General features: G+C 48.8%; 1 protein-coding gene across 7 annotated transcripts in view; it reads left to right on the forward strand.

Annotated features, from left to right (window-relative positions):
• Positions 1 to 19308, forward strand: part of TAOK2 (TAO kinase 2) — a 1046857-nt gene that overhangs the window by 319079 nt on the left and 708470 nt on the right. For all 7 annotated transcript variants that reach the window (XM_086932114.1, XM_086932110.1, XM_086932116.1 and 4 more), the window contains one exon: positions 9855 to 9900. In XM_086932114.1, the coding sequence (XP_086788240.1) occupies positions 9855 to 9900 (46 nt within the window). The remainder of the gene's footprint in view (positions 1 to 9854; positions 9901 to 19308) is intronic.

A 19308-nucleotide genomic window follows, 5' to 3' on the forward strand; every position in this document is an offset into this window, starting at 1 on the left:
GTAGAGCTAGGGCTGGGTCCATTTCTAGATCCAATTCCACTATGGCGCTCAATTCAGCGAAGACGCTGGCCCAGTACCTCTGGACTCCCGGGCAACCCCAGGCCATGTGCAGGAAGTCCGCAACCCGGGCCCGGCACCTCTCGCAGTGTGGGGTGTCACGGAGACCGTACCTGTGGAGCCTCTCCGGTGTGTGGTATACTCTTTGCAAGAACTTAAAGTGGACCAACCGGTGCCTCCCGTTCAGGGAAATGCGCCTGGTGGCCGCACAGCAGTAGGCCCACATGCCGTCATCGATGTGCATGCCCAGGTCAGTCTGCCAGGCCAGTCGCGCCCTCGTGTAGAGCAGGGCCGTGTGCTCGTGCCCTATCCTGTATAGTCTAGTAATCAGCTTCTTCGGTGATTCGGTGTCAATGACATACACCAGTTCCGGGACCGCAGGGGGTTCCTCCATGTCGGGGCCCAGCAGCTCCAGCAGGGCGCTACGGACCCGATGGTACTGAAAGCGTTGGAGCAGTGTGGGGCTCTCCCTCCGATGTGAGATCTGTGCCCACGTCTTCACCTGTCCATGCTCGAATAGGTCCCCCAAAGTAAGAGCCCCCAATTCGTGAAGGGCCCTATGGACCCCCGGTTCCGCCAAGGTTGGTAGCCAGAGCGCCCATTGTAGAGGCATGTTGGGAGCGTACATTAACTCTTTGTTTTGCCTCTGCAGAATAGAATGCCATGCATGGTTGGTAGACAGAAGGGAGTCTAGCACGCCAACTCTGCGGTCTTGTGGGCCACAAATGGTAGCCGGAAGCGGAGTAGGGTCCGCGAACAGCCGCTCCAGTATCACATGCGGAACATCTCGGCTGCCATGTATCCAGGTGTGGAGGTGGGAGGCCTGCGCTATCCTGTAGTAGCGTTCCAGGTCCGGGGCGGCTAAGCCCCCCTGCTCATACGGCAATTGCAGTACCTTCCACTGCACCCTAGGTTGTTTCCCGGCCCACTCTAGTCGCACCAAGAGTTTGGTCAGGGTTGCAAAGAAGGCTTTCGAGAGGACAATCGGGAGATTATTGAACAGGAACAGAAACCTCGGGAGAATGACCATTTTCATTAAGGCAATCCTCCCCATCAGAGATAACGGGAGTTTAATCCAGAGCTCCACGTCATCCGCCAGTTTGCTGTAGGCAACCCCGTAGTTTTCCCTCAGCATAACGTCAGGGTCCGTGTGGAGCATGATTCCCAGATACCTTATCGGGTCAGTGGACCATTGGAGCGGGTAATCCATCTCGAAGGGGGCAGTGATTGGGGTCAGCGGGAAGGCAACTGATTTCGCCCAGTTAACCCTCAGTCCGGAGAGCGCGCCGAACCTCACAACTTCCCTCAGCACCGACGCGAGGTTATTGGCCGGGTCCCTGACATAAAGCAGGGTGTCGTCCGCATATGTGGAAATGCCCATTTTGTAGGTGGGGTAGTTGATGGCTTCGTACGAGTGGTATTCCCGGATCGCACACGCCAGTGGCTCTGCCACAAGGGCGTAGAGTAGCGGGGAAAGGGGGCATCCCTGTCTCGTGCCCCTGGTGATGGAGATCGGCTCCGAGACTGCATCCCCCAACCTGACTCTTGCCGTGGGCTCGTGATAGAGGGCACCCAGCAGTTGGAGGAAAAGTTCTCCGAGTCCCAACTTTTGCAGCACTTTGCGCATGAAGGGCCACTCCACAGAGTCAAAGGCCTTCTCCATGTCAAGAAAGACCGCAATGGCTTTAGTGTCATGCCTAGTATGCTGCATGGCTCCCATGACCGTACGGATATTGTAAGTGAGGTTCCTGGCCGGGATAAACCCAGCCTGCTCCGGGGCCACCAACCCCGGCGCCACTAGTGCCAGCCTGGTAGCTAGCACTTTTGCATAGAGCTTAGCGTCAACATTAAGAAGGGACAGTGGGCGGTACGAGCCTGGCAGGTCGCTGGGCTTACCAGGTTTAAGTATGGTGACAATCAGCGCCTCTCGCATGGAATGTGGCATAGCGCCGTTCTCGCAGATTTCGTCAAAGAGGGTGGAGAGGTGGGGTAGCAACTTATCCTTATACGCCTTGTAAAAGGCCACCGTCAGACCATCTATCCCGGGGGCACTATCCGCTCTCATGGTGGCCAGCGCATCGGATATCTCCTCACGGTGTATGGGGGACATCAGGAATTCCCTCTGCCAATTCTCAAGGAATGGCATCCTGATATAGGCGAGGTAGTTGTCAATTTGGTCCTCAACCCCCGAAATTTTAGTGGTGTAGAGTTCCTCATAGAATCTCCTGAGTTCCGCCAGAATGTGTGTCTCCTCCGTGAGCGTCTCTCCCCCTGAGGTACGCATTTCCGCGATGGTCTGTTTGCGCCTGGTGCCTTTCATGATCCTGGCAAGCAGTGCACCCGGGCGGTCCCCTTCGCCATACGCGCGAGCTGTCGCGTATTTCCCTAAATGTCGCACTTCCCTGTCAGCTTCCTCGTGGAATTCACTCAAAAGGTCTTGCAGGGACTCATCCCCAGGTAGGTTCGGGTCAAGCAGCTGGCGGCGTTCGTAGTCCGCTATCTGCCCCTCCAGATATTTCAGCCTGCCTCTAATTGCCTTTAGCACCCCTGAGTGTTTTGCCATGACCACCCCCCGCACGTACACCTTAAATGTCTCCCAAACCGTCCCAAAGCTGTCCACTGATCCCAGATTGGTGTCGAAGAAGGTGTCAATGTCCTCCCCCAGGTCAGCCCTGAAAGCCTCATCTAGCAGCGAGTAGGGTGGAAAGCGCCACGTGAATGGCGGGATTCTCTGCTGGGGAGTGCGCAACGCCAACAGCACCGGTGAGTGGTCCGACAGAGTGCGGGGAAGCACGCTGCAGCCCCTGACCATGGAGAGCAGGAAGTGTGAAGCCAACCAGTAGTCAATCCTGGTATGGATGTTGTGGTAAGCTGAGTAATGCGTGTACCCCCCCTTGGCGCTATTTCTTTCCCTCCACACATCCACCAGACCCAGTTTCAACATTTCTGCCTGCATGCACTGCGCCGCCGCCGCCGGGCGCCTGGCAGGGCCCGCAGACCTATCTAGCTCAGGGCTAAAGGTGAAATTGAAGTCCCCACCCCAGATCATATTACCAGCGGCCCATTCAGTACAATGTTCCGCAACCGTTGTGTAAAATTCAGGGGAGTCATAGTTCGGGCCATAGACATTCATGACCAGCAGGTTGTGTCCCTTGCCCGTGCACTTGCTTAACAAAAACCTTCCCTCCGGATCCGCCTTAACCAGGGCGAGAGATAACTTGGATTTCGGGTTGACCCAGGTGAGGACCCCTCTGGCGTGGGTGGTGAAGCCTGCGTAAGTGGAGTGACCCTGGATCCCCCTGTGCATGAGCATCTTACTGGTGTTGGGCAGATGCGTTTCTTGCAGCAGCGCCAAGTCTATGTGGTGTCTCTGTAGATAGTGCAGCACCTTACGGAGTTTCCGATAATCATTCAAACCCCTCACATTCCAGGTAAGAGCCCTGAGGGACTCTGTATCGCTCAGTGTGTCTGCCTGTGATGTGTCAGCCATTAACAGTGAGGGAGTACAACAATTGCAGTGCAGCGTCGGGGGCCCCCCCGCACCAGTGACAGCAGCAGCCCACCCATCCTATAGAACAAAACATTTTAGAGCACATGTCGGACCTTTCCCCAAACAACCCAAACTTCCCCGAACTCAGGACCCCCATCGCCCCCCCACCGCCCACAGTCAACCAACCCCAACCTGGTGTGACCGAAATCCCTACATTCACCTCCCCCACCCATCATCAAATTCCCCCAAGCAGTCTCAAGAAGAGCCGCAAGCACTATGAGCGCCAGGGCAGAGGTAGCACGCTCAATGTCTCAATCGACCAACGTCCGGTCGTCGCTTCTGCGCAATGTCTTTTGGCCGCCCCTACGCCAGCGCCCCCATTTACCAGTGCGGCTTTTAAGTAACAAGCACAATATCGTACCCGCCTTACCACCCCCCCCCCCCCCCCCCCCCCCCCCCCCAGACCCCATCCCCCATCGAACTCTCCCTGTCGTAGGCCGTTATCAACACCACCCCCGGGCAGGCTAGTTGAGTCATGGAGAGTGCCGCCCACCACCTTAACCCGTGTGGCCCGTACAGATCTCACCCGTGATACCATGTCCAGAAGTCCGCTCACTGCAGTGGAGAGCCCAGATTGGGCATCCTCCGGGCCAAGAGGCTGTGATCATGGCAAGGCCTCAAGTGGCCAGGTCCTCAGGAGAGACCACTGCGCCCCTCCATCTCACTAGTCCTGCTCATCCAGATCCTCGTTGCCAGCGCCCTCCTCCGCTGGCGCCGTCCGGCTCTCTTTATGCTCCTTGATCCACTGCTTCAGGGATTTTTGCAACTCCTTCGGGTCGGTGAAAAAATGTGAGTGGCCCTGCCTATTGATGCGCAGCCGTGCCGGATACAACATGGCGTAGTCCAAGCCCAGGTCTCTGAGCTGCTGCTTGTAGGGGACGAACCTCCGTCTCTCCTCCTGTACCTTGGAGGTGAAGTCAGGGTATAGCGAAATGTTCATTCCCTCGTACTGCAACTCCCCCTTCTCTCGAGCAGCGCGGAGGGCGGCATCCCTGTCCCTGTAGTTGAGGAGTTTCGCTATTATCGGCCTGGGGTTCGCCCCTGGAGCGGGCCTCGGGCCCAGGGTGCGGTGGGCTCGCTCCACTATGAACATGGGAGAGAAGGTGTCGTCCCCCAAAAGAGTTTTAAGGAGTTTCTCCACAAATAGCTCCATTTTCCCTGTCTGGGTCGACTCCGCCACGCCCGTGACGCGTATGTTGGACCGCCTGGAGCGAGCCTCCAAGTCCTCCGATTTTTCTTGTATCACCTGTAGCAGCCTCCCAAACTGCTTGCGGTCAGCGTCCCACGTCGTCTGCGCTTCCTCCGCCTCCGTCAGCCTGCGCTCCGCCATGTCCAGCCTCTCCGCATGCTTATCCACCCTCTCCGTCATGCGATCCATTCGATACGCCAGGGCGTCAATCTTGGTGCCGATGGCCGTCATGCCCTCCTGCAGGCCTTTCTCCATCGTTTTGAGCATGCCTCTGATTTCTGTGCACAGCGCGGTGTTCGTGTCCGCAGTCGCTCCCGGGGACTGGGCAGCCGGTGGCTCCGTTGCCTTCTGTTTCCTCTGGTCAAACGAAAGTTTCGTTTGCGTCCTATCGCTCTTGCCCATCGCTGCTGCTGATAGGGAGGCCAGTGTTCACAGACCTTACAGTGTCAATGGTGCCCCAGTGGGACGATGCAGGAGCTGACCTCGTGCACAGACCGGCACCGGAGGCCACGCGTTCAGGCCGCTGTCGCGCTGAGGCCTGCGTGCCCAGTAACGCCTCGGGTCAGGGTTGGCTCTCACCTCTTGCTTTCCCCCTCCGGGTGCCTCAGTGTCAGGGCACCCCCAGACGGCTCGGTGGTGCAGTGCTCGAGGGTGCTGGGCTCGTGTTGGGTGGCCTCCGTCCCAGAGCTGCCCGCTGCTCCGCAAGGCTCCTTCCAAGTAGCCTTCCACGTGTGTGTCCCCAGCAGGGCCGCTTCGCCGCCGGCTCTCACTCGGCGCCTCCGCTCCTCTCCAGGGGTCCAGGCGTCACAGCGGGGGTCCGCAGTGCAGTCGCGGAACACCGGATAGGCAGCAGCTCCCGCCGGCAACGCCGCACGCACCACAGCGGGGCTTCCTTTCGCCGGGGCCGCACGTCGGGTGACGCAGCGCGGCCTCGGCGTCCAAGGCAGAGCGGGGATCCTGGCCTGGTCCGCGGCTCTTCTGTCGGCGACGGCGCCGGGGGAACCAGCGCACGCAGCCCCTCCAAAGTCGCGCCGGGGGTCCGCAGGGGGTAGGGGAGGCAGCCCCCGCCGGAATTTCGCAGGTTTTGCCGCTTCTGAAGGATATTGGTCGGATAGTCGGCAGCGCTAGCGGAGAGCTCCGCACTCAAGCGTCCACCATGAACGCCGGCTAGCTCCGCCCCCCTGGGCCTATGATGCATTTATGTGCTTGTTAGTTGCAAAAGCTGTTCTGTTCCCATTGTCCATGTCATGTGCCAGGTACTGAGCGTTGAGACTGAAAGGTGCTGTAGATAACTCTGGTGGAGCGTCCAGTCACCTACTGTTGGGTCACGAGGAGAACCGCTCTTTCACCTTTGGATATACTTTGTTAGATGCATCGAATGTTAACAATTTAGTATCATTTGTCAAATGTTTCTTCAGGTGTTTGATGTAGACATCCAAACCGTCTCCCTGCACCTGCTATTACTGAGGCTAAATGACCAGTTCATTCAGACGTCTCATGAATCCCTGACTTTTTAGACACATGTAGTATACGCGTTCCACCTTTCTCCACAGCCCCAGTCTTTCAAGGCTGGTTGTCTATGGAAAAATCCACATCTACCAATCACCACAATACCTGACTGACATCTGTCTCAAAGTTTCTGCTCTTATCGCCCCCTCTATTTTAGGATTGTTATGTGGCATGGACAAATGTTACAGAAATACTCCTCCCTTCAGTCTTTCTTGTGTAAGGTACATTTTAAAGAAAAATGGGCGCAGCCCCTGCTTTCCATGTTTGATATGCTGATAACCCACCATCAAATGTAACTTGCAACATGCCTTTCAATGGCCCTTCCTTCAAACAGGAAGAAGCTTATGCTTCTAATGTAGGGGCTCTGACTTCCAGGTGAATTAATTGTTTATTGATAGGGTATCGTAGTAGTATCAAATTATCTATGCTTCACAACCTCTCAAGCATTTTCATTTTCCATGGATTAACATGCTGCAATGAAATGTTAGCTATGCTCTTGAAAATCTGTCTTCTCGTAATGTGAATCTGTTAAATATAGATTGCTGGACCACTGTTATACTTCTGTAACATTTTCCTACAAGGAGCTAAGGTGTGATGAGAACTTGACTGAGGGTTCCTTTCCAGGTACAAGGCTGAAGGTACAGCAAGCCTCCATGTGAAAACTGAGGTAGTGATACTTTTAGAATATCATCAGGTATATACTGATATTTCAAATACATGCACACTTTCTGGAGCACAAATGACCTCTTTGAAATTAAGGTCATCCTGTACACAATCTGTTTTATTTAGGATAAACACAGAATTAGAACAATTGTAACTTTTGGTGCAAGATCTCATTGTGATTGGACCCACTGTTTGCAGTTTACTTGGTATGGGCCATTATTGGTTCAAAGCTTATCTACCACCATTGCTGCCATGCTAAGAAGCGGCTTAAAGTGGAAACGCTTGAACTTGGGGTCTGATGACCAATCTGCTGCGTTGATCATGCCCTCCAAACGTGCCCACAAAGAGAATGCTCAGAAGCCTTGATCTTCTGGTAGAATGTGTCCCAAACATCTTTGTATCAACGCCTGCTTCTTGCATGCCCATCTAACCCATCTAGCGATAGTAGGAAAAGACACACCTCTGTTTTTTCCTGAGAGCAATAAGGAGTTGTCGTTCCGCCGCGTAATGAAGATCTTCTGTCATGACTTTATAAGCCTTAATGCATCTCAACACCGCACAGTTTCAGAGAATCTGGAAAAGCCGGATATTAGACCACACAAGAGTCCACTTTTGTTCTTCTTGAAATGTGGAATGTAATTACTTCTGGAGTGAACACTCGTCCAGTGATGTCTAATGCCCGGACATCAGATACTTTTCTACAGAAGATCAAACATAGGGGAGAAACCAGTTTAACTGATGTTAGGAATGGGGTTTCTGGTTGGGTGGGGTATGCACCTAAGCCAGGCAGAACCCACCCCTCTAGTCAGGGCAAGGGAGTTACACACTGAAGATGACCACTGCTCATCCCCTTGGTAGATTGGCGGAGCAGTCAGGCTTATCCCAGAGTAAATGTGTAAGCGGTAGGGCAGCACACACACACCAGTGCGACTTTAGAAACACCACAAAAAGAGACTCCACATAAGAAAATATAAAAAAAATCCTTTGTATTAGATGGATTTAAAACACTTTAGCCCACAATCACATAAATGACTGTGCCACTAGGCACTTGTCATGACGTCATATGCATCATAATCTCCATTTCATAGGTAGTGCACCTAAGGTGTTACAAATAAGTAATTTTGTTCACCATGAGGTCCCAGGTACATATTAGACCCCAATATAGTTTTGCCTGCCAAAAGCTACTCTGTGCCCCCTCCACCTCACTCCATAGTGGGACAGCTGCTGCTCTGTATAGGTAATCCGCAGTACGGAAATCTGGGCCAGGTGCACACAGTACCTGTAAATACTGTCAAAGCCTTTTAATATAATTTATGATGCCTTACTAAATGCAGTGCAGCTCGAACTCTTGTTACATCTTGCTGAGCACCCCAGACCATTTACTTTCACCTTGAACGTGGGCACTTCTGTGAGTATCGGTACAAAAGGGGGTGGTGATGGACGGAGCATCTGAATCAATCAAACACTCACACCCAGTTAAAAGATCTGGGTTTAATCCATCAGTCCAGCCCGAATTGCCAAGCCATGTCTTCCCTGGACCGGAAACAAGCTTCCGAGGACCGGTTTCTGGCATTCCAGCAGTCTTCAGCCCGGCTTGCTTGAATCCAGTGGCAAAGTGAGCAAGGGACTCGCGTCTGAGCATACCCTGCCACACTTATGGCGGCCAAAACGGTACAAAAGGGGGTGGTGATGGACGGAGCATCTGAATCAATCAAACACTCACACCCAGTCAAAAGATCTGGGTTTGATCCATCACCGTTCTTTAGCCCACTCTGCCATCCCAGTTCAGACATGCTTATATGCAAATCAGTCTGACCCTGTGCCTCATGGGAACAGTCCAGCCCGAACTGCCAAGCCATGTCTTCCCTGGACCGGAAACAAGCTTCCGAGGACCGGTTTCTGGCATCCCAGCCGTCTTCCGCCCGGCTTGCTTGAATCCAGTGGCAAAGTGAGCAAGGGACTCACGTCTGAGCATACCCTGCCACACTTATGGCGGCCAAAAGTGGTACAAAAAGGGGGTGGTGATAGACGGAGCATCTGAATCAATCAAACACTCACACCCAGTCAAAAGATCTGGGTTTGATCCATCACCGTTCTTTAGCCCACTCTGCCACCCCAGTTCAGACATGGCTATATGCAAATCAGTCTGTGAGTATCACTTATGCTACACCAGAGTGCACAATACTGGACATGTATCTCGGATGGTTGTAACAAGTGCATGTCGTGGGCTTATCCTCAGTCAGTAGTGGATGGATCTAGTTGCCTGTCGTCAGTCTCTAGATTGCTCCTTTGTCACGCATGGATAGCGGCAGGACAGCACATTACTATTACTTCACTCCTCCTGTGCATTCCTGATGGATAATCCTGTATCAGCGGTGCACAGTGCATGCTTGATGCTTGTTGGTCGCTTATCAGTCCTTACGGGGAATATGTAGCTAATTTGCCATTCATTATTTCCTGTATCCAGTGCATGCCTTGGGCTGAACCTCTGTCACACACTTGTCTTTTGATTACAAAGAAACATTCTTTATCAAGTACAAGAGTGAAATAAAAATTGTGTTCCTCTTACTACTTTTCCCATCAAAAACATGCTTTGGAGCAGCGACTTAAAACAAGATATGAACACAACTCTGGTCACTTGCAAACAATACAGGAACGTTTAATGCCTAGCCCACACTGTGTTGCAACACACTTTCAGCCAAGAACTCTGCCCATTGTTTAGCTTGTCACTCGTTCTGTAGTGTGCCTAATCGCCTCATCAGTGGTATTAAAGACTGTGTAAATGCATTTACAGTACAATGGTCTTGTGGTAGTTATCTGCCTGCAAAGTATCATAGATACATTATCCCCTCCTAATATATTTTTCTCTTGTTCTGTGAATCTTAGCTGGCCATGGAGTACTGTCTGGGATCTGCCTCCGACCTCCTGGAGGGTGAGTATAAGCTTTGCCAGTCATTTCAGGGTTAGGGTTACTGTAGCTCAGCTAGACCCTTCCAAAAGCCAAAGTTCTATGACCCCTCATTTATTTGGAGATGCCCTGCCTGGCAACAGTTAACTAGTTTATTGGTGTTAAGTATAACACAGGGTTTCAGGTGGGTGGTTCTAGCCGTTTTGGTTGGAGAATGCCTTCCACGTTTGAATGCTGTTTTACTAGGTGATTACCATGTGCAGAGCTTTTTGCCTGAACCCGGTGTATGCTGATTTCCCTCAGTGGATTGGAAAATGCACTTTGAAAAGGGGCGTTATAATCTGTAAACTGTAAAATGTACTTTACTCTGTTTGACACCATTGTTTACACTACGTTAGGACCAGAGTCTTTACTTCAGTGTAAGAGGTGAGAGAGCAATGGATGCATGGTTCTAATTGACAGCTTAAGGCTCTTGCAGGATTTAATTTTTATTGCCATTTTTCTACCTTCTTTCCCTTTTAGAGTTTGTGAAACATTTTCTCCTAGTAATCAGGCACTGGAATAGGTGTCCTTATGTAGAGATGGCAAGGACAATTGAGGGAAATGTATATAACCACAGTAAAGGTGACCCTAGTTCTGAAACTGAGCTTTTGAGTCTGATAAATCTCCTCTGATAAACACAGAACTTTCGGATTTTTGTCATGGACTTCACCTGGGCCTTTTAGGTGTTAACATACATCTTTGCATTTTTATTTTGCAACTTTTGATCCCTGACATTTTAGTCAATGTTTGCAAATGATCCTGGTGAAACATCTAATGCTTCACTAGTAACTCGGTATTAATGTTACCACGTTGGCAAATTCTACGTTACTTATGCATCTTACTGCGTGTGACTTAATACATCGCTTTTGTTCGGCGCATCACAAGCTTAATGAGGTAGAGACCCTTTGACTGTTTGTTTCAGAACCATTCATTGATTTTTTTCAGAGACTGCGAATATTGTAATGTGCTGAAATATCTGCAGGGACTTTTTCTGTGTGCTGCTATAGACTATTTTTAAAGCTATTATGCAACGAATTGTCTGAAACTCAATTCAGAAAAAACTGAAGTGGTCATCTTCGGTCACCTCTCCCCGGGCTGGTCACCTGTCTGGTGACCACCATCTTTCGGTCCCCCGCCGAGTCCAGCTAGCAAAGTGAGAAATCTAGGCGTCATCTTCGATGCTGGCCTCAATTTTATGGCACATGCGAATAAAACTGCGGCTTCAGCTCATATGAAATTGAAAATGATTAGGAAAATACTACCTTTCCTACCGAACACGGCCGGGAAAACACTGGTCAGCTCACTAGTCCTGTCCTCCTTGGACTATTGTAACGCTCTATTCTTAAATGCCCAAGTCCGAGTGACAAATAAGATGCAGTCAATCCAAAATGCAGCCGCACGAATGCTGGCTGGGATCCCCAAGTTCGCACCAGTTACAAACATCATTAGGGATCTCCATTGGCTCCCGATACGCAGCCGTATCAAATTCAAATCGCTGTGTATTGTTTACAAGTCACTCAATAATCAAGGTCCCCACTTTCTCAATCAGAATCTTCTCCATCATGTCCCAACCCGATCTCTTCGTTCGTCTATTCAGAACTTCTTGGCTGTGCCTCGCACTAGAACAGTCACCTGGGGCGACAGGCGTTTCCTGGTTGCCGCCCCTAGACTCTGGAACACCCTTCCTGCACATATCCGAGCAAGTCCCTCCCTGTTCACATTCCGCAAACAGCTAAAGACGTGGTTATTTGACCAATAGCCTTGTATATCTTCTTTACCCCAGTTGCTGATCCATCCCTTAATTAGCGCCGAGACGCCCACGGGTATTCGCCGCGCTCTACAAATGTCAATAAATAAATAAATAAATAAATATTTTTCAGAGCCTTGCTCTTAGGAAATGGTAATTTGTGGACTTCATTGTTTCTGAGCTATCCTCACACCCTCCTAACGTGTTCTTCAGTTAACCATAAACTGTTTTAATTTGTTAGTAGATTAGTTCATTGGCCGTCACTTGCCTCTAAGATGTGATTTTTCTACAGACTGTTCAGTGTGCGAAGCCATCGATTTGGAGAGTTCTTACCAAAAGAAGTATTTCTTCAGTTTTTTCATCTCTTTCTCTCCGAACATCTCGATTTCAGCAAGGCAGGAGTGGCGCAGAAGAAATAGGTTTGAAATCCGAAACCTGTGGGAAAGCGATTTATATGGATGACTCGCATCAAAGTGCTTATATTGCCTACATCCAAGTCACAAGCCTAAGAATTGCGATGTTTTTAAAGCTTTTTAAGCCAAAACTTCAAAAGACCTTGAGAGAAGACTGGTGTTGGCTATTTTAGAAGGGAAGATAGAGGCTGCCTCTTCTAAATAGGAAAATTAAACCTATCCAGTCCCCATCAGAGATACCTGGGCACAAGACAAGCAGGACCCGGGCCGTCTGATCCTGCCACCAGGGGTCAGACGCTTGGTCGGCCTCTGTCCTCTGATTTGTGAGCAGAATAAGAAGTAGGTAGGAAGTGTAGTCCCTATTGAGGATGAAGTGCCTATGAAGAGGTCTTATCTCAGAATCAGGCCACAGTTTGTTGACAAGGTGATCCTTCAGTGATGATGAATACCTGGAAGAGGAAAGAAGAACAAGTCGTTGGGACATATTAAATATCCAGTACATAGACTCTCAGGAAGAGTATGAGGAAGTACTGGGTTCAGTCACCTAGATTGGTGCAGGTGAAGTTCAGAGAAGAATGCTTAGTACCCTCTTCACAGCACTTGGTACAAGTTTCTATGGAGATGTTTAACTCTGTAGGACATAGAGACATCTACCAAAGGATACTGCCTTCTTTTTATCTGTAGTCACAACTTGAAGCGGTGTCCACTTCATAGCTGCCACTCTTGCTTCCAATACCATTGGAAGTAAAGTCCAAGCAAGGACATGAACCAGAACTATCTGCACAAACCCAGACTTTTACAAAGAAGGTGCAGAGCAGTTTAGGAGATGATGGCACCAAGGAGAATCATGGAGACGACAGGCCTTATGGTGATGATGACTGTTATCGGAGACAGGGAACACCACCTTTTACTGACATCGATGATGTAGATATATCTGCCGGAGACCAACCTAGTTCGCTGAGTAATGACTCAGAATGGAATCAATTCATAGCTGCTCATGATGCAGTCCAGAGTGGCCGAAATAGGGATTCTTCTTGGGCTGAAATCTGGATATTTATTCTGTAATAGAGAATACTTTTAAGCCCTGCAGTCCCCCTACATATTTGCTTGGTCTTTTTTTACTTTATTTTTTTATTTTATAGAAAAATTGCACAAGGCCTCAAGAGCAATTCTCATCTTGGCCATCTTGGATAAGTGGTCCTTCTCACAATGTAAATCCCTGCCAGGGCTGTTGTGAGCCTCTCAAGAATAGAAAAGCAATAGAATGCCACAGCTTCAGCCCTGGCATGTATCTTAAATCCGGACAAGACTGATCAGGGTAAAACAGATTAACTGTTTGTGGTGGCAGCTGAATGAAGGTTGAGGAACCTGCCAGCTCCCACGGAAAAGGAAGGTAGAAATTGGGAGTCGGTGTGTAAGATGGAAACCGTCCTTGCAGCAGATGCGGTTAAAATAGCCAACACATCGACTGTAGTTGCTAGTTTTTATCTACTGTTTTGGAGTGACTTCACGTCTTTGCTGGAGATAGCTGACGAGGACAAGACAACTGTAGGGCTTCACTAAAAGATGGAGATAAAGTTTCAGATTCTTTGATAGATGCTGTAGTGAATGCCTTGTGTTGTGTATTTGTAGACATATTGGAAATGCTACCGCCATGAGGAGAAATGTGGAGAGTTAAAAAAAATAGATCTTTCAGGCATGAGTTTCAATTGCAATCCATGCACATTACCTTTGATGGGAAAATGTATTTAGTAAGAAGTTGGATAATTCCCTACTGCCAGCTGATACAGAAACACCACAATCGTCAGGAATGTTTCAAACCAGGGAACTATTTTCCTGGAAATAGACAACCGTATCAAGTCTAATCAACAGGGATCCTTTTTTTTCAACTGCACAAACCATATAGATCATATGGCCAATTTGAGGAAATGGTGTGTATTGTATGGTGTAGTTGTGTGACCACACCGTGTAAAACACGTACTGGTTCCTTAAGGAATATTTGATTTAGTTTGTTAACCCCCCTAGCTCAACCCTGGGTAGCTGTGGCTCTGAGCACAAAGGCCTACACAAAGGAACAATTATAAAGCATTTTACCCGCACAAAAACAATTGAAGAATAAATACACAAGACACCCAAGAAATCCAACACCAATTTACAAAAACAATCTGTATTGTCGAACACCACAGTGAAAAAGATCTACAAGAAGGTTCCAGAAAGATCTATTTTAAAAGGTACAGTAAACATGCCCTTTTTTTGCTAGTTGTATTGTCGTCGACTAGGGTTACTTTAGGACACCAATGCCGGCAGGGAGCAAGCCAGGGGGACCAGCAATGTCCACAGAAAGAATTCCCTCAAAGGTAGGAACAGTCTTAAGTGAATTCAAGGTACTGTAGGTTTCTATGGAAATGGTCCTGTGAAATGGATACCAGATGTTGAAGATGCTCAAGTATGCTGTAGATGCGATGCAGTCGATAGGGGTCTTCCTATGGCTACTCCTCAGTCCATGGGCTAGCTGAGGTGATCTTGGACAAAAAAATTGACCTCTCGAGGAGTCCTCTTGATCCTGTCAGAAGTCCAATCGCCACTCGACCACCAATCGCCTTGTATCACAGTAACAGGGGAATCCTCGCCTTCTGGGTGACCAAGCTGCATGCTGACTCTCCTGGGTTTAACAAATTGGAGCGTTGGGTCCTAGTCTTTAGTGCCGCTTGGCGATGAGTAGTGGCGGCTTGAAAATTTGGGCAACCAACTGACCCCAGCAGGCCTCTTCATCTGTTGTTGCACCGTACTGCATACTGGATTTCAGCCAACTGGCCATAGGATTCTGTCTTTGGCTGGTCTCCGGAGACGAGCAGGACCGAGCAGGTACAGTCCATCTCGTTTGCTAGCCACCAGGTTCATCTGATGCAGCCCACGCGGGTGCAACCTCTTTGCTGGTTCCATGGTGCAGGAGTGCAGTCCTGCATTGATCCTTCTTTCAGTCCAGACAATATCTGAGTTCTCGGTGCCAGCAGTGCCCTATTTATGATTAAAAAAAAATACAATCAGGGTAGGATGTGAGTGGTATCAATGGGCTACCTGGTTCTCTCCCTCCTGATGGCCGCTTCCTGTGAAGTGTGGCATCTGGCTATCCCAAGATGCACCTTATGGCCCACTTCCAACATGGTAGCACCATTGTCTCAGCGTCCAGAGCTCTCTAGCCCAACCAAAATAATGGGCTACATGTCCCTGGAAAACTAGTTTGACAACTGTTTTTTCCCTTCCTGGTCCCTAGTGCCAGCCTGTCTACCTAGACAGTGGAGCAGCCCCTCTCCCAAGTGTTACCCATTTGCCTTTCAAAGGTGACTTTTCCTTTAAAGCTTGCCTTTTTGGTCAACACCCTTTTGGGTTCCTGCAGGAGTGAGGTAGTGCCTCTCTCCGTGCAGGCGTCTGTTGTCTCGCTTCCTGGAAGTCTCCCCAAGAGAGCAGAAAGTGGTATCGGGGACCGGCTCCTTGTGCAACCTTTAAGGGCACAGGAGATTAAAGATAACAAAGTGGCAATTTTGTAAATGTTACACACTGCCACGTTATATGAATTTCGACTGAAAAATCAAGTTGGGGTTAATGTAGTGAGTTTTTAGATACCTTGGCTTATCAACTTTTTTCCACCATTAAGAATTAGCACAGCCACAGGGTCCGCATGTAATGCTATACTTGCCAATGATTCAATCAAACCTTTCCAAAGGAAAAACAGAATGTTCCCCTTTTTAGTGCCTGAACATGTACAATATGTTGTCTACCAATAAAATATGCTGCACCCTGCCTTAGGGATCGGTAGGCTTGCGATAGGGGTGACCTACACATATTGCAGATCGAGCTGTGGTTTTGCTATTGCTTTAAATGGATAATTTGGGCTATACATTTAAATCGTGGAGTCTGGGGCTAGTTTTACTTGTTTCACACCCAGGGTTGCACAACCAGTGCTGCAGTCCGTGGGGTGACCTAACTTAAAGGTCATGGTACGATATGCTAGGTTCTTATGTGACCTATGAATAATCAGATATATTATGTAAAGAGTCCAGAGGTTCCCTTTTGCGTGGACAGGGTCTTTCAATGCAATCCCAAAATGCACTGTTAGGGTGTAGTGTGGTTGAGCAGAATTAGGCTTAACACAGAGGAGTGCAAGACATCTGAAAATACACACAATGGTCAATAAATGACACACGACTCAAAGGAAATCCACACGAATTTATAAAAATAGCAAGTATCTTTATATAAGTTTAGGCATCAGAAGAAAATCGTTCAGGTACTTTTTTTTTTTTTTTATACGAAGGTTTTTCAGTTCAAAAAGTCGACGGTGCGATTTCTGAGTTCTGCAATGTTAACCAGGGGGAGGAAAATCATATGCGGTTTATCTGTTCTTGGCAGTGACTTACTGGACCCTTCTCCAGGAGTTAAGGTGAGTGTTGTGCAAGGCCCAAGGCAGCACCAGCAGAACACCACCAGTGGCTCTAGGGTGGCCGAGTATGGGGGTGCAAAACAGCATCAGCTACCCAATGTTAAACTATGGAGAACAGTCGCAGTGAAAAGAGGCTGCAGGCTTTGACTGGGGGGCCAGTCAGGGTCAACCAACAGGGGGCTCAGGCCTTGTGATGCTAGAGGACGTATGGGCACTTTTGGTCTTCTCCACAGCCCAGGGGCGACCAGTACAAAGGGGTCTTTAGGCGTCTGTTTTTATTACCAGGAGCAGTTGTAGTAGATGGGCCCTGCATGCAGAAGTGATATCGGAGGGTCCATGAGGAGTGAAACAATGTTTCTGGGTCTGGGGGACTGGGGGACCTCGATGGCACGGTTGGCCCACTTCAACTCTGGCTTGGGGCACTGGGCGCAGTGGTGGATTCAAGTGTCTGGTTTTGGCACTTCAGGAGTCCTCGGTCCTTTTTTTGGAATTTCTTTAGGATGCAGGTAACAGTTCTGCTGTTCACAGGAGGTCTTTGTTCTTTCATGAAGGCAGGCAGTCCTCCCAGATTTTGGAGGCACAACAACTGCAGGATGAGACTTCTTTGGCGTAGTTATGATGGGGAACAGCAGACAGGCCGGCAGGGCTGAGGCAAGGTCAGTTGATCTCTTCAATCTTCTGCTTTTGTGGCTCTTCAGTGTCCTTCTTAGTAGGTCGTCCGGATCTTATTCTTCTGCTAGGGACTCCCCTAAATACTGAATTTTGGGGCGTTGTGGGAGTGAAGTGTAGTAGCCAATGGGCTACTACACCTTAGGGATAACCCTGTCCCAGAATTCCTAAGTATGCCATCACAAAGATGGCTATTTCTGAAAAATCGTGTCCACTTCAGTTTAACCCACCTTAGGAGAGGTACTAGCCTGGGGCTAGGCACACCTACATGACTAGCTAATTTTCCCACCTGTCCAGGTGCCAAAGGGGGCTCTAGACAAGGGGGTCCGCTTCCTCTCCTTTGAGGGGAGTCAGATTCGCATTTCGAAGGCAGCAGCTCTTTAAAGCTTGCCGGCCTAGGAAAGCTAATCAGCAGGCCATCTTGTGGGAAGGGGTTTTACACCCTCTTCCCGGACAGGCTTTTGTCCTGGGTGTCCTGAAAATAGAGACTCTCATCCTAGGAGGTCAGAACAGTGTCCTGTATGGCAGGCTTGCAGAAACCAGTCAGGTGGTACCACAGAGGCTGGTAGGTTTTCAGGGGGTACCTCTAAGGTGCCCTCTGGTTGCATATATTGGTAAATCCATCAGTAGGTTTATCAATAGCGAGATGTTTGATCCCGAACATCTCGATCTTCAGTGAAGCCATCTTGTAGCTGTCTAACTTGTTTTCACCAGTGTGCAGCACATGTTATAAGATGGCTTCCCTGGTCACTTGCACAGGCAGTAATAAGACTGGCCAGCACAGGGGCATATTTGCTAATGCCGGTATGCCCGCACATGTAATATTCAGCGCCCTGCCTTAGGACTGTCAGGCCTGATGTAGGTGTGGCTTACAAATAGTACATACAGTGTTAAGGGGTATTGCACCTAGTGATGTGTGGCATTTCATGTTTTTACTTTTGTCTGCACCACGACATGCAGCCTGCAATAGAAGCCTTGCATGTACTTGGTGTGGGTCACAATTCGTGCTGCTGCCCCTTGGGCCCCTCTTTAGTACTTCAGACCTTTGGTACCAGGGTACCATTTACTAGGAACTTACAGAGGGTCCTAAAAGTTTTGCCAGTTGGGGAAAACAGTTGAACATTTCAGTGGCGTGTACTGATGTGGAGGCCGATGCCTCCTGGGCATCTTGTTCTATCTTGGCTGTAGGGAGCCATTTGGGGTGCATGGCCTGTATGTGATTACGCATACCAGAAGTACTGTGCGAGTGTTGCTTTAAAGTACCTTGTGAGAGCTTCTTTTTGCAGATATCGTGAATTGAGACTTTCCTCTTTTCTGCAGGTAGGCTAAACAATTGCACTACCGAAGATTCCCTTTTCCCCTTTTATTACTATATTTGAAAATCTCTGAGTATTCCTCCTGGATCCGGAACAGGAAATAAAACCCACATGGAACTCCTGCAAGGGCTGTTCATTGGTTGTATCGGTACCGCAGGAGTACGAATTACAAATCTGTTGCATGCTTAATTAAAAGCTTTACAAAATTTGCTAAAACGTACCAGAGTCAGTTATAAAATTTGTTATAAAAAATACATTCAACAGCATACATCGGTATACTTTAACAGGAATGCAGTAATCATAAAAAATCATTAATTTAATAATTTCTTACTATGAACATAAAGTGCTGGTGGTACTGCCAAATGCCTATGAAAATATCCATGCAAAGAGTGCCTTGAAGGTCATGCGTACCTTGCTGCACAAATGATTTTCCTGACTTTTTAAAAACTAAGCTTCCCTTTAAGTCTGGGAAGGAGTTTGTCCTGATCAATGGAAGCTATCAAAGAGTTATGGACATACTACATGACGATCAGGTGTTTGTAGGAATGTCCTTCTGCAGGTCTGTCAAAAGTAAAGTGCAAGCGTGCTGTATAGCTGAGTAAGCAAATGAACTGGCCTATTTATAACGGTTCGTTGTGGGTGCAGTAACCATTTCAGACACTACACATTTTAACTAACAAGACCTAGAACTATGTCTACATGAGAGATACAAGATGCATCTCATTACTATATACATTACATAAAAACATATAAAGCATATTAAAAGAAAAATGTAGAGGAGAAATGCACGCCTATAATTCGTTCCTA

The sequence above is a fragment of the Lissotriton vulgaris genome, chromosome 7, assembly GCF_964263255.1.
Source record: "Lissotriton vulgaris chromosome 7, aLisVul1.2, whole genome shotgun sequence".
In the NCBI taxonomy this organism is placed as follows: Eukaryota; Metazoa; Chordata; class Amphibia; order Caudata; family Salamandridae; genus Lissotriton; species Lissotriton vulgaris.